General features: G+C 36.9%; 1 protein-coding gene across 3 annotated transcripts in view; it reads left to right on the top strand.

The window, feature by feature from the left end:
* Positions 1-2,906, top strand: part of LOC126510763 (aldehyde dehydrogenase, cytosolic 1) — a 29,850-nt gene extending 26,944 nt beyond the window's left edge. For all 3 annotated transcript variants that reach the window (XM_050157473.1, XM_050157472.1, XM_050157480.1), the window contains 2 exons: positions 10-84; positions 2,330-2,906. In XM_050157473.1, coding sequence (XP_050013430.1) covers positions 10-84; positions 2,330-2,402 — 148 coding nt within the window. In that variant the 3' untranslated portion in view covers positions 2,403-2,906. The remainder of the gene's footprint in view (positions 1-9; positions 85-2,329) is intronic.
* Positions 2,907-21,259: the final 18,353 nt, after the last annotated feature.

The following is a 21,259-nucleotide window of genomic DNA, read 5'->3' as shown; positions in this document are numbered from 1 at the left end:
TTGTTTTAGGGTGAACTGCTATTTGGCTATGGCTGTCCAGTGTCCTTTTGGTGGATTCAAGATGTCTGGAAATGGGCGAGAACTGTAAGCTAAACTTTATATTACAATGCATACATATTTAGTGATAAGAATTGCCACTCCCAAGAAACTGTTCTGTTTTCACTACTATGGGGGTAAACTACACCTATATTTAGCATGAAATAGTTTTTTTACATGTTGGAAGTACTTTCTAAGTGCAGAAGAGCAACAGCAGATGGATTATACTTAATTAAGCTCCTACTACCCATTCAGGGCCATGGTAGGTACACCATCTTGGTAAATAAATTGTTGCCTGTTTTTAGGATTTCCTATGGTATATGCAATTAGAAACTATTTTCAGAAAGCAGGTAAAATGGTAAACATTGAGATGAATGAAAATAAATATTGAAACACTCAAGATATTTGAATATATCTCTTAAATAACTTAAAGTTGCCTCATCACAAGTTGATTTGCTTGTGGTGAAGTCTACCTAATAACATCTATTTAAACATCTGTTAAATAAAGCATTTGCTGCAAAATATCCCCAGAGAATTACTGAGACAATTACCTAGAATGACTCCATTCAAGAGTTATGAGTTATTTTCAAAGGCAGAAAAGCCAAATTAATGAATTTGAAAACATGGTTTCCTAAGAATCCCAAATAGTAAATTCAGATGAATTTTATTTTCTTGATTGTATTTGTCAAATCAGCTTAGCAAATGTTTCCCTGAACTTTCATTAAGGCTCATCTCTTGACACCAGGGGTGAAGCAGACATAGCTTAGTCTCATACTGTTTTATGCATTGGGTGGTCTGTCATGAGAAGCAAGGATGCTATGTGCAGGCTTACCAGAGATCACTCAGATCTGCTTAGTCAGAATCAACACTTGATGACGAGCCAAGGGGATGATTGGTATGCAGAAGACTTAGAAGTCAGAGACAGTGATGTATAGACTTTTCTTAGCTAGGAAGAAATTTAAGGAGGTAGATGCTCTTGTGGTCTGCATTAAAATTATTTATATAGTGTTTCTGAGGAAGATGGCTCAGGTCAGCCTGGGTGTGACAATACACATAGAATTCTGTTAGTGTCCAGTGTCCTAGTAACCCTAAATACAATGGAAAGAAACTTGGTCAAAATTATAGACTAAGTTGTCTGCCTCTTTGATATGAACTACTTATTAAAACAGTACATTTTACGGACTTTAGACAGCTTGGTCAAGCCATTTAATTATGTTGAAAAACATGATTTTGAGATTTTTAAGAGCTAGTTCCAAAAGTTTAAATTATCCACACAAGCTACCAATATACGGCATTATTGATTGCTTAGGAGAATAAGACATTGTCTATATACAAAACTGAATCTGGAGCAGATAGGTAAAGAATTATCAGAAACCAGCTCCTTTGCAAACCTGTGTGTGTATAGGTTTCATGATCCTGGAAATAGTCCTATATACATGCAATGTGATCTTATTCAAATAATGGAGATCACAATTGAGTGTGGTCCTTATCAATTAAATCATCCATCGTGTGGAAAGAAATCATGATTTCCAAAATTGGCCTCAGGTAGAAACCTAATAAATTACTGTGGCATCTACACATGGACTCAACTCAGCTTCTGATCACTTGAGACTGACTTGAAAATTTTGAAGTGTATTGTTAACATTGAATAATAGAGAAAACCAACATTTGCTGAAATCTCAAAAGCCTGCAACAAGCAAATTTTTAGTATTTTCCTGCTTAAAAGAAAATACAAATATTCTAAAAAACAAAATTAAAGAAAACAAAAAGAAACAAAGAAACAAAATCCTACCTATGAAGATTAGGGGTTGTTTGGGCTAGATTAAAAAGTTCCTGTTAAAAGTACAGCTTCAGAAGAACAGAACCATGATGGAGGAGGAAGGATCTGGGTCATCTTCTACCTGTCTGTGACAATGCAGATTGTGAATGCAGGCTCAAGTGAAGCAATGTGAACGTCTTCTCCTTATTCATTGGTCCAATGAAATATAATCAGATTGAATTATAAATTAGTCATATGGCCAAATAAACTAATTTAAACAGTGGATTTCTCCTCTGAAAATAAGCCGAGCACATAATTATTTCAAATAAAAGACATGTTTATGAATTTTTTTCTTCATTGGAGAATTTATGTTTGGTCATAAAGCTTATTGTCAGCTAGCAACTATATGAACCACTCAGTATTCAGTACATATTTTCATTGTCCCTACTCAGATAAGCAAAAAAAAAAAAAATCTTGTACCAAATTATTTTCAGTGCGCAATTATGTTTCTATGCATTTTTCTTTCCTCTGTAGGGGTGAGCATGGCATGTATGAATACACTGAGCTCAAGACAGTTGCAATGAAAATATCTCAGAAGAACTCATAAAGAAGCCAGCAAAGTGATGAGAAACCATTAAGCAATTGGACACATCACCTATAGTCACCAATACAGTGACTCTTTCTTACTGACTTTTTAAAAAAGTGATTCATCAGTATTAATGTCACACGTAGAAAACATGTAGCTTGATCTGAAAGAATCACTAGCCTTCTAATATGTGACCCCAATTCCTAGTGCATATGAAAAGGATTGATTTAGGTACCTGCTCCTTGTGACTCTGCCATGATTAGGTGCTTTCCAGTGTAGACACTTGTTTAGAATATTTCCTTGGTATGGGGGACCAGTAGTGATTTAAGTTCTCTCCCTCCGTGACCCTTTGTATGCCTAATGACTACAGAGTAAGTTGTTCTGTTTCCTATGGTTATTCCCTCTGAGTGTTGTGAAATGGTTTCTAGAATGCCCAGATGGAATTAAAATGTGACGCTTAATAAAGGCAATCTCACAAGATTTTTGTTCAACTTAAGTTTTTAAAATAAATTTTATTGTTTAAAATTTTCCTGTATTTGTACTGTATGTTATGGTAATATTCAAATTACTCTCCCCTATGGCTCCTCAGATCTGCATTCATGTACATCCTCCTCCCAATTCCATGCACTTTTAAATTTATTGTTCCTCACTGAATCCAGTTAATGCTGCCCATATGCACACAAGTGTGGAGCCATTCTCTGGGGACAGAGTCAGTCTATCAGGAGCTAATCTACCTCTGGGGAAAACTGCACCTTCCACCAGCAGGCATCGTCTGCTAGTAGCTCCTCTTACAAAGGTGACTTCTGTGCCCCTGCATTCATGCTGTAATGTTGACTGGCTTTGTCTTGTGCAGGTCTTCTGTAGTTAACCACAACCACCATGTGTTCAAGAGTACAATGACCTGTCTGTTTTAGCACATTTGTCGAAGCTGTTTTATCTGTATTTTTTGTTTGGTTGTTGTTGTTTAATGTAATTTCTATCCTCGTCCAAAAGGCTTTATTGTCAGCCTAGGATCGGGACTTTAGCCTGGGTCTCAAATATCTTCCCACCAGGTGGCGTTCAAACTTCACTTAAAGTCTTTTTAAAATTACTTTACAAATAATGCCATTCAAAATCTCCACTTCCTCCTCTCCTCACACTTCCCTCCTGCTTCCCCCCCACCTTGCCCCCTCCCCCTCCAGTCCTAAGGGAGGGCAGGGTACCCTGCCCTGTGATAAGTCCAAGGCCCTCCCTCCTCCATCCAGGCTTAGGAAGATATGCATCCAAATAGAATAGGATCCCAAAAAGCCAGTACATGCAGTAGAGAAAATCCCAGTGGCATTATCATTGGCTTCTCAGACTTCCCCAATTGTCAGCTACATTCAGAATGTCCAGTTTGATCCCATGCTCATTTAGTTCCAGTCCAGCACACTGTCTCAGTGGGTGGACCAACCCCTCCTGGTCATGATTTCCTTGCTCATATTCTCCCTCCTGCCCTTCAACTAGACCTTGGGAGCTAAGTCCCGGGCTCCAATGTGGGTCTCTGTCTCTATCTCCATTAGTCGCTGGACAAAGGTTCATATTCATATTTTTGGGTCTGAGTTATCTCGTTCAGGACAGTGTTTTTTATTTCCATCCATTTGCATGCAAAATTCAAGATGTCGGTTTTTTTACTACCAAGTAGTACTCTAATGTGTAGACATGCTTAAAGTGCTTAAATGGCACAAAAGATACAGAAAACTGTAGACTGTAAACTGTAACCTGGCCATCTCAGGCAATTATTGCTTGCAGAGATTCTGAGCATCTTTGGTTCAGAATTGTCTCTGTTTGGTTAAAGCACCAGCAAACAAAAGTACCCTAAAATCCAGCATCAGCCTTTATTAATTGTTTTTATTTTATTTATATGTTATGATATGGGGTATAGACAGCAGTAAGAAAGTCAACAAAATATCAGTTTTAAAGCTGTTGAGAACTTATAGGCTTGCAATTCACATTTTAATTTTAAATAGAAAATGGACCCCAAGTAAGTATGAACCAGTAGTTCCCATGTATGCGCTGAGGTCATGAAAAATGTTCTCTAGCTTAGGGCCATGGTTTTTTTTTTTCTGCCTGTATTTCCTCTAACTTATCTCTGTGCATCTCACTCTCTGTGATCTATAAATAAGTGAATATGACATATTTAACAATGTGACATTATTTGCCTTTATATCTAAAATTTTCCATGGTAAATATTAATCATAGTTTTTTTTTTTGTTAACTGTTTATGGACTCTCAGCTTGCCTCCATATTGAAATTCAGAGTAAGCAACTTGGGATGTCCTTCTCACCTCTGCTGATAGAACCTTCCTTCTCACCTCTCCTGCTGGAATCCTCTCATGGATTCCACCAAGGAGCCCAGTCCATTAGCTTGTTAGCTTTTTTGTGTATTCAGAACATCTCTTCTATATAAACCAGGGAAGCTGCATTTATGAAATCTCAATAATGTGGTTGCCTAAACAAGACCTGTACTGTACAATGACAACACTAATTGGCATGCCAGCATGGAAGAGGGAAATCTCACAGGGCCTCATCTTAGATGAAGAGCTGTAGGCAATCAACATCTTCTGAGGGGAGTCAGTCTTCTCCAAAGATGAGGCCCTGAGAGGTTATCCAATAACAAAGTAACTGTAATTTGATTTAAGCCATGGTCCACACAATGAAACCTGTACTTGGCACTATTGTTGGGCCAAGAGTCTGCGACTGGATATGTCATAGGCCCAAGAGAAGAACTACTATGACTCTCCTGCCTAAGAGACATGGAATGAAACTAATGTCTAGCTATTACCTATCAGCATGACCCTACGAATAATCTTAAAGTAGCTGAAGTCTCAGACCATCTAGAGTTCTGGTCTCAGGTAGATAATTATCTTTAGCATTGGTTAAAGGAGACACAATAGAGTAGCCAGGTTCATCCACTCACCCCAAAGAATATGTCATCTTCTCTGTGTGTGGCATTTTACAGATACATAGGCATGGATAAAGTCTTCAGTTCCATGAGGCATTCTTTAATTTATACTTTATTTCTTAAACTTGTTATTTTTCTCAAGCTTTTTGTTATTTCATATTCATATAAATATTGAAAATCATAATTGTCCTAAATATGTTTATAATATTTCTAGGCTTAAATCAAGTATGTATTTAAGTTAACCTATCCCAAATATTTAAATGGTTATAAATTTATTTTACTTTTGCCTTCTAAATATTTAATTAAAACCCAAACACCAGACTTAAAATTATCCTTATTGCTTTAAACATTTTTATGAAATTTCTTTTTGTTCTTTATCAGGGTGACCTTCGGTAGCCTTTTTCTACATGCTGACCAAGACAAATTTCCCACTCGTATGATCAAAGGCAGTCCAGATATGGAAGCACATAATAAACACTTCTATTAGGATCAGTTTTGGGCTGGTTCAAATAGTAATTGAGAGAAGAATGCTATCTATTTCAGTTCCTCTACCAGTGTGCTTTAGTCAAGTAACAAGGAATGAAGAATGTACCATTCTGTGGTACAGAAATGAGTCTGACAGATCCCTGAATTCGCAAACAAGTTTGGGCATCAGCAAAGTGCTTCTTAGGTGTTTATACTTTGCAGGAATTGAATTGCAGAGCTCAGTTCATAACTGAAACAACAGCAGAATGTTAAAGCTTAATGCACTTACTAGAACCCTGCCAAGGCTTTGAACTGTAGAAACCAACTTCTTTGGATAAAGAGTTTGGAGTGTTCACAGATAACTTTAGTAGATTCTGTGCTTTGAAGGTAATGACCCCTACATCCGAGGAAATGATTTTCATGTAGAAGAAACATGCATGAATGCACTGTTGTTAAGCTATTTCCTACCAGAGCATCTCCATTTTGGTGAGAATGGACTTTTAATCCTGGGTCCTGGAAGAACCACAATGCAATCACCCAAGACAAACTGTTTCCAATGTTTACACATCATTTAAACCCTTATCATGAGTAATCAGGATAGCTTATAGACATTTTGAACTAACACCCATTTCGGGTTTAGTCTTTGAAGGAAGGAAAACTTGAGGAAAATTGTCTCTTCAGAAAATGTTCAGAAACAAGAAAAGTACACAAAAGCTGGCCCTGCAGATGACCATCCTGGAAGTGCTATTCAGAATATGCCAGTGGCATCTAAGAGCTGCAGAGTCATTGAAGAAGAACATCTTAAATGGTATCAAAATCAGATTTCTATAGGTATCTGTGGCTGGCTCAGTTTGCTAGCATATTTACTTATAAAACAGAAGCATGTTTCTGGTGTCTGTAATATCCTCAGTGTTACAATGTCTTGTGTCCCTTTAATTGGTCATATGTACACTATTTAAATAAGACCCCAAATTACAACATATGGTCACAAATAGGGATCCTTGAGGTTCCCTTTCATAATGACAACTCCTTATCCCACATGTGTGTGTGTGTGCTTGTGTTTATGTGTACTAGTGTGCTTAGTACGTGTGTGTAGGCCAGAGGATAAATATCCCCTCTTACCTTTTGTCTTCTTTGGGGAAGGGTCTCTTGTTTGACCTTATTTATTTATTTATTTATTTATTTATTTATTTATTTATTAAAGATTTCTGTCTCTTCCCCGCCACCGCCTCCCATTTCCCTCCCCCTCCCCCAATCAAGTCCCCCTCCCTCGTCAGCCCAAAGAGCAATCAGGGTTCCCTGCCCTGTGGGAAGTCCAAGGACCTCCCACCTCCATCCAGGTCTAGTAAGGTGAGCATCCAAACTGCCTAGGCTTCTCTTGTTTGATCTTCTGTATTTTAGGTTAGCTGCCTTGTAAACTGGCAGCTCATCTGTTTCCACCTGCCATCCTGCCATACTAACACTTGGATTATGGATGTGTACTGCTGTCTGGTTTAGGAGATCCAAACTGAGATTCCCATACTTGCATGGAGGAAGCTTTACCTAAATCTCCCCAGCCACTAACTCTGTTACTTTAAAAATAATTTAAAAAGATGAATTTCATACAGTTTAGAGGATGAAAATTTATGATCATCACATTAAATGTTTTGATATAATCTGTTCACTAGCCTTTCCTACACTCACAATGTTGTGCAGTCTCCTCCCTTATCTAACTGAAAGCATTTCTTACCTCTCAAGGTAGATTTTATCTCTGAACATTCCTCTTGGTCCCTTCTGCCAAGAGCCAATGTCTCACCTGCTTCCCCTTTCCTGACCCACTCCTTTAAATGTGAGAGTCGTGACAAGTGCTTTTGGTGATGTGACCTCATCTGACAACACACTCTGCTTCCATGGCCAACATCATTCAGTTGATTCTGAAGCATAGGACACTGTCTCCCTTCATAGTCACCAAACTGCCAGGGTTCATCTGCTGCCTGTCTGCAGTCTTATCCACCTGGAGGTTCCATTACCTGGATGCTCTATAACCTGGACGCACTAACACCTGGCATGGCTGTGCTGCGTCTGTGTAGCCTGATCTCCTTGGATTTCTTTATGCACATGAAAAACATGAATTAAGAACTTTTTCATTAATTAATTAATTTCACTTTTCTGTGCCTACTACTAAGATTAGAAAAAAATGCTTGGGAGAGGGAAATTTGGGTCAGAAGCAAGTGTCAGACTCGACTTCGATCTCTGACAGTAAATGGATTCTTAAACACAAACTAACTTGCCCCTGCTGTCTGCATTTAGTATTAGTGCCAATATTTTTAACATGACCAATAAAGGTGCTTCTGAAGGGCAAAGTGTTAATATCTCCAGACACAGTGACTATCATTTGGATACAAGTAATCTTCATGTTGATGTAAACCCACCTGGAAGATTAAAATAAAATTATGAAACTTCATGTTGGAGGAATGACAAAGTGTGGTGACTGGCAACTTTGGCATGGAATTGATCAAAAATTCTGTGATAGGCATAGGTAAAAAAGAACAGGCTCAGATCTTCAGAGACCTCACCTTCAATATGGATCTGAGTGTAAAACCAAGAAATAACAATAGACTGAGAGGATGAGAATGTTCAGAATTTGATTGCTAACCAGAAGGATAACTTACCAAACCGTGAAAATCTAAACATATACAAACTACTACAATCTATTATCTAGGAACCAATCAAATTCTTTCCTAAGTATTGTGCTTTTTTTTTCCAGATAGCAAAATAATTACCATTTCATCCAACACAGCACACTGGATTGCATGAGAATTACATCTTAGAGTAAAACAAACACACATAGGGTAAATTTATGTGTTGCTATCAAACTCACAATTGGTCCAATTAGAAAGGCTGAGAAAACTTCAGAAGTCAAAAGAAAATATGTATCTAAAATCCTGGAGAAAATCAAGTAGTTCCTGCCCTTCAGCGTTTTCAGCCTTGATGGACCAAGGTTTGAGCAGCCTGGAAAGAGGAGCAGTAAGGCTTGGAGAGGAGGTAAGGCTGAGACCCACACCTTTCAATGACTTCTACCCACTCAACAATGTAATAGAAAAATATGTTATCTGAATGACTAGATAGAGAAACTTCATATAAATAATAGTCTATAATCAGGTATTCAGATGGAGTAGAAAAGGTATGTTAAAGTAACAAACACATTTATTTTAATTAAGGACTTTAGTAACAAACTAACATGACCCAATCATTTCATGTTGACATAGCAATGTGAGTGTAGCATTGCTCAAGGCTGGAGCAAAGTTTTCCCACTAAGCAATTGTCGCTGCTATCAGACATTGTAAAGGTCATGCAAACAGCTTCTCACCTCTTCCTTTTACAATGTGCTGTGTCATTGGGATACCTACCTGATCACAGAAGGTTCACCCTCAGCTTCACTGCTCACAATGGCAGCAGTGAAAATTACCAGCTACCTCATTCTTGACCTTGAAGCAAAGATTGCTCAAGAAAAGTGGCTTAGTATTAAATGTTTTTTAACAAGGCAAATGAAAATTTTATGTGCATACAGATATGACTGTAGGCATATACTGTCCACATTATAATAAGCAGAGAGGATCCTCTGCAGTTGTTACTGAACCATTTACATCAGTATTACTTACTGTTCTCATGCTGTGGTAGAACCCCTGACAAAAGCGTCTGGAGACAAAAGGGCTTCTCTTGACTCCAGTTCCCTTTACATTCAGGAAGTAGAGTGCTGAATGCTGCTTCTCAGCTCCTTCCTCCTTTATTCACATCCTCCACTCTGGGTTCCCAGCTCTTGGAACATTGCCACCCACATGCAGCATTTTCTCACCTGAATCTAATCTAGGAGTTTCCCCAGAGGCTTGCCCAGAAATTTGTTTATATGTTAGTTTCAAATTTCCTCAAGTTACAGTAAAGATTAATGGCCAGATTATGTACACTAGTTTAAGATTTTAAGATGGCAAAATGTACATTAGTGCTTAAACTGGTTTTTATAAATGTACAATTGAATTCTGATTATAGTAAATGCATACTTAAAAACACTTTGAGTATATGAATTCCACAGGAATGCATCCACTGGAGATGTTAAATGACAGGTCCATCAGCTCAAACTATTTACAATTGGAAGCATATAATAATAAACAATTTCACTCTCCCATTATTCATCCTGGTATTTTCTACCTTCGTAAGGTGCATCCCAGAATCCTAGCTGCTGATTTGAATGGGAATACTATTGACTTAATTTAGAATTTTGAGCTACTAACAGATTGGAACACATTGTTTGCAGTGATGTATCAACATATATAAACCGTAACCATAAAATATAATTTAACGGAAAGAACACAAAAAGGATCTTTTAATAGATTCAGAAAAGATATTTTATAAAATTTGGCATCTTTTCATGATCAAATGGACAAAACTACGCCCATATTTTCAAATATTGTTTATAAATGTTCTTTTACATTTAATGGGGAATATGCTATAGAGATTTGCATTGATATGGATCTTTATTTAATGATACAAATTTAAGGTCAATTTTGTTATGACAATGGGACACATCTGCTCCTGGCAGCACCAATTTACTTCAGGAGGAAGATGGGCATCGAAAGCCATTTGGGCAAGAAACAACTCTTGCCTGGACATGCCTAAAGGTGAAATGATCCTTACAGGTTCCGGCTTCATGAAAGTGTCTGCTAGACATTCTGCAAAATACAGAAAAAAAAATGACTGAACAGTCTTTGAAATCTCCTGCTTCATAAAAATGTCTGATGGATATAATGGTTCTGAAGGCCAACTGTACAGAAAAACTTGGGTGACTGTCCAGGCAATGCAATGTCTCTCTCAATTCTAGAGTTTCGGAAGTTGTTTAAAATGTACTTCCTGTTTATTTAAATAATATTGTATCCTTCTAGAGTCTTTAATGGATTTGAAGAATTTATAGTTATAGCTTTCCTTAGTAATGATAAAAATAAACTAGATATAAATATTGTAAATGTAATTCTTGATACCTCTTTTGTTATATGTAATTTTACTGTGTTAAAGTTAAAGCCTGCCTTTTTGTTTAAACAGAAAAGGTAAATGGTGTAGGAGGTTCTTCTGTCTTTGTGTTGCTTTCATTTGTTAATATAGAAACTGCTTTGGGCCTGTTGATAGGGCAGGACTAAGGTAGGTGGGGAAAACTAAATGGCATGCTTGGAGAAAGGGGGGAGAGAAAGACAGAGAGAGAGAGAGAGAGAGAGAGAGAGAGAGAGAGAGAGAGAGAGAATGAGAGGTCATGGATCCATCAGATACAGACACTGGGAATTTTACCTGGTAAGCCACTGACAAGTGGCAATACACATATTAATAGAAATGTATTAAATTAAGTTGTAAGAATTATCCAATAAGAAATTAGAGCTAATGGACCAAGCAGTGATTTCATTAATAGAGTTTCTATGTGGTTATTTCAGGGCTAAGCTATCCAGGAGGCTGGGATGAACAATTAGCCCTTTCCCTGCAACACAGAGTAAGCATAGAAAATTCTTTCCCAACACATAAAACTCCTAGCCAGCATCATATTTCATGTAGAAATGTGAATTCTGTCCTTTAGAAGAAGACGCATCTGGGATGTTCACGTCTACTACTCTTAGTCTGTGTCATATTTAAGTCTTATCCGGAACATGGACAAGTGAAATAAATTATAGGTTTTGAAGAAAAAGGTAGAAGTAAAAATATTTACATTTGTGAGTGTCATGATTTCATAAAACTCAAATATAAAAGAGTCACATTGACACACACTTTCTCCCTCTCTCACACACACGTGTATGCACACACACACACATGCACATGTGAAATGAAAAAAGAAATTCATTAAAATTGCAGGAGAAAAAATATAAATATCAGTAGCAACTTTATATTATAATGGACATTTTGAGAATGTAATCATATTTTTAAGAGTTAACTGATATCAAATATTTTGGAAAATCATCTGTATTCTAGTCACTTATTGCAGCCATTGACCTCTATGGAAGGTCCTATGCTTTAACACTCCTCTGTGTTGAGTAGCGTCAGTAGCTAGGTAAATGTTCAACAATGTGTATGAACATTTATCAGATGTACTTTTTTGCTCCCTGATCAGTACATAGACTCTATAAATCATTACCTTAAGGTATTGATTCATTCTTAAGGAATGAATTCTTAAAATAATCTATTTTGAGATAACCTTTCTGGCATTTTTGTTTTCTTAGTTTGTAATCCCTGGGAAATATTAACCAAAGTTGTCCATTCATTCATTTTCTAACCAATAAATAGTACCTAGTCAAAGATGATTATTCCTTTCAAAGGTCTCTGAAAAGAAAAAAAGCAGCCTGGGTTGGTTTACAACAGGCTTAGACATGAGAGTACAAAAGATCCTGGGAAATATATCTGTTGAATGTTGAAAACCACAAAATCACTATGATCTGTGTGAAGAAAAGACCTGAAAGGAACTAGGACTGATCCTCCAAGAACCCGACACTGACTCTTTCTATCAAATGTTTCATTGTGAGATTTGTAGACTCTAACAGATCTTTATGACTAAAAGATTTGTGATAGTCCAGAACACCAGGCTGATTGTACAGCTGTGACATCCCTTTCCAGAAGTTTGCACCGTTCAATGTGTCATGTGATCTCTTTTAAATCCTACTCTGGAATGCTAATCAATCTGACATTTAGTTTCCAGAGATTATGAATTACAGCAACTTTATTTCCAATAAATACTTATTGGATAATGCATAAGGTATGTATACTTTCATGTTTTCTTGAACATAATATATACTTATATATTATATAATACATGATATATAATATATAACATTTTTAAAAGTATATTTGAAGAAAATTTCATGAAACAATATTGAATTACAGTACATAAAACACAAAGGTACATATTATATTCTATTGCATTTTATTTTTCAAAATCCTGTTCTTGATCCATTAGGCTAAGTTGATCCTCTGAAACCAAATTTTTCTTTGATAATTATCTTGATTATTCGGTTGTTTTGTTAAAAAAAAAATGAACACTCCAAGACAATGTGCATGTCTTCTCAGTGAAGAATGGTTCATTCTGGTAAACGTGTCCAGAATATTCTTATGTTCAAGGTGCATTTTGTTAAGGCATCAAAACTGTTAACTATATAGGCAGTTACAGAAAAATGGGAAAGCTCTGCAATGGGTCTCAGAGCTATCTGATGAAATTCTGAAATTTGAGTTGTTGGAAGATTTAATTCATTCTGAAAGATGTTACCTGAAAATTTCAAGCTGCAAGATTAGAAAAAGAGGTTGTCAATGAATAGCTATGGGATTGGGGATGGCCTAACATAATTTGTCTCTTGCTCTGGAACACTGATTCTATCCATGATCATGAAGCTCAATATGCCAATTTTTCGTATGAAGCATTTAATATGAGGTTTTTGCTCTTATTTTTGAACCTTTAGTTCATGAAAGAATGATATCAAGAATGGTTCATATCATCATCAAGGACAGAGGTGATTTGAGCATCTCTGAACTCAAGCTTCCATTTAGTAGTGTGGTATTTGATGGTAGATGTTGCGAATTTGTTTAAAACCAGCACAGATGTATTCTCTTGCAGTTTGTTTATATTGAGACTGTATAAGTGATTTGACCATAGAATTTTGAAACTCAGAAAGTTGATTTCATGTCCAGGAGATGAAAATAAATTGATCATCAGGGTCTGTTCCCCCTAGAGACTCTAGGGGAGAAACCATATCCTTGTCTTTTCTACATGACACTCTTTTTCTTCTGACCCTTTTATCCTTTTGCTCTGGACCCTTCAATCAGCTTCAAGTGAGCAGTACAACATTTTCTTTTCATTGATCACTTCGCCTTTGTCTATTATAATTTAATCTCTGTCAGTCGTATATTGAGGCTATTGTAACTGCATTTGGGACTATGGTGATTTAAGTAAGATGGTCCCCACCAATTTTGACCATGAATAATTTCAAGATATTAGAATTAACATTGTATTATCTGTTTTCCTCATTAGTGCAATCAAGTATCTGACAGACAAAATTATTTGTTTTGGCTTATAGATTCTGAAATTCCAGACAATAGAATTAGTTCTATTTATTTTGGTCCATGGGAAGAGAGATTAACATTCCAATAGAAGTGTAGTAATGAAGGTTCATCCTTTGATACAAAAAAGAGAGAAGATTAGCAGTCAAGTACAGCCATAGCTGTCTTCCTGCAGGTTAGCGTTAGGGTTAGGGTTAATCATTTTGATAACTTCCTTTCCCTTACAGAAGCATTTCAGTTTTATGAGGTCCCATTTATTAATCATTGATCATAATGCATGAATTATCAGTATTTTTTTTTCAGAAAGTCATTTCCTGTGCCAAAGTATTCAAGGTTATTCCACTTTTACTTTTATCATTTTCAGTGTATCTGGTTTATGATGAGGTCTTTGATCCTCTTGGATTTGAGTTTGATGCAGTGTGATATGTAAGGTTCTACTTGCATTCTTCTACAAGTGCATATTCAGTTTGAGCAGCACCATTTGCTGAAGATGTTGTCCTTTTCCAGTATGTACTTATGGCTTCTTCATCAGAATCAGGAGTCCATGGGTATATGGACTCATGAATAAACTCATGAATGACTCTATAATTTGTTTTCCATTCCAATATTATGTGTTTTTATTACTATAGTTCTATAGTACAGCTTGAAATCAGGGAAGGCGAAACTTTCAGCAAATCTTTTATTACTCAAGATTGTTTTAGTTATCATATGTTTTTTGTTTTTTCAATATCTGTAAAGAATTCTGTTGGTATTTTAATGTGGATTGCTTTGAATTTATGGATTGCTTTTAGTAGGATGGTCATTTTTTACTATGTTAATCCTACCGATCCATGAGCATGGGACACTACTCCATTTTTTGTTATTGTCTTCAAAAACTTGAAGTTTATATTATGCAAGTCTTCCACTTTCTTGGTTAGAGTTACCCTAATATATTTTTATTATTTGAGGCTACCGTGAAAAATATTGTTTCCCTGATTTCATTCTCAGTCCGTTTGTCATTTGTGTATAGGAGAGCTACTATTTTTGTTTGTTTGTTTTTAAGTTGATATTGGATCTAGTCACTTAACTGAACGTGTTTATTCAGTGGAAGTTGCCTGGTGGACTTTGGAGGAACACTTGGATATACTGTCATATCATTTACAAATCATCCTCTGACTTCTTTCTTTACAATTTGTGTCTTCTTATTGTACTTCTTTCAAGTAGTCTTATTATTGTAGCTAAACTTCAGGTACTATTTTGGATAGAGAGGAAAGTGGACAGTCTTTCCTTTTCCTAATTTTAGTGGAAATGCTTTGAGTTTCTTTCCATTTAACTTGATGTTAACTAGTATGGATAAGAGCAAGATGGATCAGGTTGCGATGAGAAGAGATGTCTGGAACTGAGGGAATCTTGGGAGTTGATGTGGAAACATAGTACAGTGAAAACTTGATGAAATCTGTGAAGGTCATCTTAATGATGACTGCAAGTAATGGGGAATATGGAATCTCAAGTGACCATCTTTTATAGCCAGGCAAGACATCTGGGGGAGGAACTAGGTTGCATTAAATTGCATTGTCTGCCAAGGGGGTGCATGGAAATCCTGAAACAACCTGCGCTAATGCTAAGACAAAGGATTACTCTCTGAAAACTGACAGAAGAACCCAATTGCTGAGCACAACATCCACGTACAACTCACTGAAGATGCAGAAGTCAAGCTAGTGCCTACATGAAACTTTTATCACTATATTCTACTTTCTTTGGTGTGAAAAAAATACTCTATGGGGTAATAAAAGAAAATGTAAAAGGCAACGCAGTTGCAAGACCTTTGACCTACTATCTTTCCTGCCTAGAAAATATGCTAGGAAAATGGTGGCACAGAATTTGTGGGACTAGCCAATGAATATTTGATTTGACTTAAAGCCTACTCCACAAGAAGGAATCCATGCTCAACACTGTTTATGTGTCCAAGGACAATGATTTTTGTAGCCAAGAAACAGACTAGATAGACCAGAGAACTAGGGTAAATCCAAACCTAACTGATCTAAAATAAAACAGTAAAATAATTCCTAATAATACTCTGCTATACTCATAGATCTGTGCCTTATCCAGTCATTATCAGAGAGGCTTGCTCTGTCAGCAGATAGGAATAGATGCGGAGACCTACACTCAGACATTATGCTGAGAAAGAGTCTAAACGGGAAGCCTCTATTAAATCCCCCCCCCCCCCCGAGCCCAGGGAATCCTGCAAAAGAGTAGGTGGAACAATGTTAAGAGTCAGAGGGCATGGAGGACACCAGGAGAACACAGCTCTATGAATCAACGAAGCCAGGGACTTTCCACTCACAGGGACTGCAGCAGCTATTGCAGGATCTACATCGGCCTGCAATAGGTCCTATACATACCTTGTGAAGTCCTATACATACCCAGTGAAAGAAGTATCACTCATTGTTCCATCAGAATTTGAGGATGACTTTATATTCTATAAGAAAAATGTCTTCAGAGTTTTGATAAATGATACTTAAAATGTTTTTATTTTTGGAGAAATTTCTATAAAACCTTTGGTTGTTTTAGAGACCAGACTCTCTTTCCATTTACTGATGACTTTTTACACCAATGATTTACCATTTCCTATATAAAATTATTGTTGTACTGCACTGATAAAGAAATAGAAAAGCAGGAATAAATTCATTTATGTTTGATGTGGACATAATTATTTTAGGGCTAATTGGGTGTGTGTCCATGTGTGCACATGCCAGAAGTCAACGTTGAGTTCCTTTCTCAATCACTGTCTACCTTGTTATTGAGGCAGAGCCTCTCATTAATCTGAAGCACATTGATTGGTTATATTGGTTGCTAAAAACTTTGGCACTGTTCCTTTCTCTGTCTCCCATGCTGGGACAACAAGCTTGCAGTGATGTGCCTGGCCTTTCTGCTGTGTGCTCAGGATAGGAAATTGGGATCTCATGCTTGTGCAATAAGTGCTTTCCTGATTAAGTCATCTGTCCTGACCCAAATGTAATTATTTTCTGACATACTTTATATCTGAGAGAAGTAGAATCCATAGCCATGAAACCTGTAGCTAGTGATCAGGTTGTGAATATGCTAGAGAAGTTTGCACATCTCCTATTCGAATGTAAATATTCTTACAGTTATTTTTTATTTTCATTATGTTGTTTTTATATTTCATTTCTACTAAAATTTTTCTTAGTTAAATTGCTTCTTTTGGGTAACAAAAACACAAGCCACGTGTATGTTATAAGAAGTAAGCATCACTCAACACAGTAAGAGTCCCTATTTTTGTTTCTAGTATTTCCTGTGTACCTTTCTACTTTACATTCTCATTTGAAAGACGTGTAACTGTGATATATTTGGCAAGAGGAATGCCATTTAGAATGGAAAATAAACTTCAAGAAAAAAACAATATTTTTTATTTTTCTCAAATTGCTTAGAAATAATTAGAAATGTACAACTCTGAAATGTAGAAAACACACATCATTCAGCTAGGTGGTTTTAATTCCTGAATATTTAAGGATTGTTTTACCTTCAAATAAAAAACATTGATAAAGATAAAGAAGATTGGATAAAGTAAGATGAAATAATTGAACTATGTATGTGAATTACTTGGACTCTAAAAATCATGAATGTCAGTCCAGATCTTATAGAACACACACAAAAAAATGTTGGTTTCTTTAAATCTGTGTACAGCATCTATAGGAAGGCAATGAAGGTGCTATTTGGAAGAGGGGATAAAGGAGGGAGGGGAACAGAAGCAGCATTAGTCACTACTTGCTGAATGAGTAGGAAGCTGGAGTCTAGATAAGACCTTTTGTCTCCAGGTGCTTTTGTCATGGGTGCTATCACAGCATGAGAACAGTAATACTTCTGTGAATGGTTCAGTAACAACTGCAGAGGATACTCTCGGCTTAATGTAATGTGGACAGTTTATGCCCATAGCCATATCCGTGTGCACATAACATTTTCATTTCCCTTGTTAAAAACATTTAAGACTAAGCAGCTTTCAGCTTTCCTTGAACAATCTTTGCTTCAGGTCAAGAATCAGGTAGCTGGTGATTTTCACTTGCTGGCATTGTGAGCAGTGAAGCTTGGGGTGAGTTCTTCTGTGATGAGGTATCCCAATGACATAGCACTTTGTGAAAGGAAGGGGTGGGAACCTGTTTGCATGACCTTTATGATGTCTGATAGCAGGGACAATTTCTTGCTCCAGCCTTGAGCAATGCTACACTCACAGTGCTTTGTCAACATGCAATAATTGGGGTCATGTTAGTTTGTTACTAAAGTCCTTAGATAAAATAAATGTGTTTGTTACGTTAACACACCTTTCTCTACTCCATCTGAAAATCTGATGATGGATTATTATTGATAGGAAGTTCCTTTCTAAGGTAAAAATTTAGCCTTAAGAGAAAACTGAAGAAATGGACATTTATAATATAGTGTTGCATTTGCATATTTATTCAAAGCTATAAGAAAGGACATTATTTAAGGAGATAGTTCCCCCCAGATACATAATGAACACTTGATATGTAATATCGGGCTAAGAGAATTGAATATTGAGTACAGGGTCAGATGTACCCTACCAGTCTTCCCTCACTCCCCGTTTCGTCACAAATTAGGATAAACTCTGTAAAGTCCAGGTACCTCGACTGTCCAATGGCTCCCACTACCCTTTGAAAGATAAAATGTAAGCTTTTGGCATGTGTTAAATATGTTTCATTTAGGCCTTGCTCACATCAGGCTCCTTGCTAAACTCCTTTCCCTGTAAATTCAGAGCTTCAGATCTCTTCGAAGAACAGAAGATTCCTAAAAACACCAAGCCCTCAAGCCCTGAAAGCACCTCCTTGTGTCTCTGGGAATTCCTATGTCATTGGTATTTAATCCTCCTTCCCAATTTTCTCCCAATACCTTCTCTCCTTTCATCTTCCTAAATGCTCCTGCACAGAAATGGCTCTAACGCTCCAGGTGCTGGCACTGTCTTGGACAACACTCACTGCTGTACAGTAGGATCCCTGACTCCAGAGGCCAGAAAGAGTTGTTGTTCACTAGATAACAATGCCACATATGACTGTTGAGACTTTAAATGACAGTTTACTCTCTTTAATAACTATGTTTAAACACACTGATGTTTGTATATCCCTGATTATTGTGCTATTGTTTCCTTTGCTTTAGAAGGTCTACAGATTCAGACTTAGGCCATGTCAAACATACAATCTCATAAATAAATTTATGTGTGATGTCCTTCTTATGTATTGCTTTTATTGGCTGATGAATCAAGCTGTTTGGGCCAATGGTATAGCCGAGAAAATCCAGGTGGGAAATCCAAACAGAGATATAGACAGAGCACAGGCAGAGTCATGAAGACCCCACGTAGCGGCAGAAGGAGAAAGACACTGCTGCTGGAAACTTTCCGGTAAGCCGTAGCCTTGTGGTGATACACAGATAAATAGAAATGGGTTAATTTAAGATGTAAGAGTTAGTTAATTAGAATTCTGAGCTAATAGGCTGAACAATGTTGTAATTAATATAGTTTTTATGGTTAGTTGGGTCTGGGTAGTCAGGAACAAAAGAGCAATCTCCATTATAAAATGGTACCCAACATGGAGCATGAATCCACATAAGACCTAAAAAAGCTTGAGAAAAAAAAGTGGGAGCTTCTAGAACCATAAAAACAGGAGCCACATGCAGCTTCTTGGTAGCCATATTTTTTTTTTTTCATATAGGCTCTGTTTGCTGGTGGTGAGCAGACACATGTCTTCATTAAGATAAGGCTTTCTGCCTCAACATTAGGAGCAAAAACTGTGCAACTTCTTTGAGAGTCAACTTCCTAAATCATGCTGGCAGCACCAGCTCTGGCCCTTTTGTGAGGCCCTGCCCTTAAATGGGATTTGAGGGTAGTGTGTTACTAGTTACTTCATGGTGACATAGAACCACTGTGTCCCTGGAGCTGAGGCAGTGAACATGGCTCACAGAGTTGGTGGTAAATAGTTGTAGTCTCATTGTTTTTAAACATTCTATAAATGGCACAGAAGTATAAATAATTAAATTCTATAAATTTTACTATTAAAAATTTAAAAAACCATAAAGGAGGAAAAAGACTACCATTCCACCCTTAAATATCAGTTCTGACTCAACACTGTTCAGTCGGGCTCAGCGCCAAGTTTGAGTCCATATGCATTCTCTATTCGTCTCAAATGACGGAACAAATGTGATTTAAGATATGAGCATAAAAGTGAAGTAGGAACATTACTTCTAGTAAAACGATGTGCATGTTCTATCGTAATCTATGTATAACATAAATCTCAGAAATATGGGGCAGACTGATCCTTTTGCTTTCTGTTTTTACTATTAGGACACCAAGTGGAAGGTATAGATAAAATAATGAATATTGTGTTGCAAGGTAATTTCAAAGCCTATACCAGCCAAGTTCTAGGAGACAACCTTGGCCCATAAGGTTTAGCAAAAACCTCTTTAAGCTCCAATAATTATCTTATAAGGTTTTAATCCACAGTTTATTGTAGAGATCTTACTATCCACTGAGTGGTTCAACTGCATTAGATGCCTGGGATACATGGTATATTAGTAACAAATAGAAGGACAATGATAAAGCATGTGAGGAACCAAAAATAAAAGATGAAAAATTTGGCTAAATAAAGAAGACTAGTAGGTAAATAGAAATTAATCCATATATATACACATGTTTAATTTCATGAGTGCTTTTAAGCATCCACTTGATAACAAACTATAGAAGGGTTAAAACCCTGAACAGGCATAAAAATGATGTGATAGCAGATGAACCATAGCTATTAAAAATGAAAAGAAATATTTGTCATGGGGATATTTCAATGATGATGAAGGAAGCAGTAGTGTGAGGGCTGTGGCATGAATCAGAACAAGATTCTGAGCTCCTTGAACCACCCAGGATCCTGAAGTTAGACAACGTGCAAAGAAGGCATCATAGTCTATTTATGTTACTTTAACAACAGACCAGAGACTGGATGTCTTTTAGAGAAGAGTCCTCGAGGTTAAAAGTCAAACATCAGAAGTATAGCATGATCAAGCTGTGTGGTAGCAGGCTCCTGACTTCTTTTGGATCTTCACATTGAAGACATTAGCCAGAAAATCTGGTGACATAGTTAGGTGTTAGGGTGCTTATCCATCATGTCTGAGGCTCTGGGTCCAGTCCATAGTACCAGAAACAAAGAGAGATGGAAAAAGTCAAAGCAATGAGGCCAGGACCAAGAGGCTTTTCTGGGTTCTTTCTTATAAAGTCATATTTCTGGGTTCTTTCTTATGAAGTCATTAATCTCGCTGACAAGGTCTTCGCCTTCATGACCCATTTTTATCCTATAGATCCCACTTCTCACACGAGCACATTGAAGGTTATGACTTTAGCACATGTACTTTGAGAGGAAGCAAACATTTGGCCCTCTTCAGATTTCATT

The sequence above is a fragment of the Alexandromys fortis genome, unplaced genomic scaffold, assembly GCF_014885135.2.
Source record: "Alexandromys fortis isolate MF-2015 unplaced genomic scaffold, M_Fortis_MF-2015_v1.1 scaffold_10, whole genome shotgun sequence".
NCBI lineage: Eukaryota > Metazoa > Chordata > Mammalia > Rodentia > Cricetidae > Alexandromys > Alexandromys fortis.
Note: the sequence above shows the minus strand (reverse complement) of the source record. Positions and strands in the feature narration are given on the sequence as shown.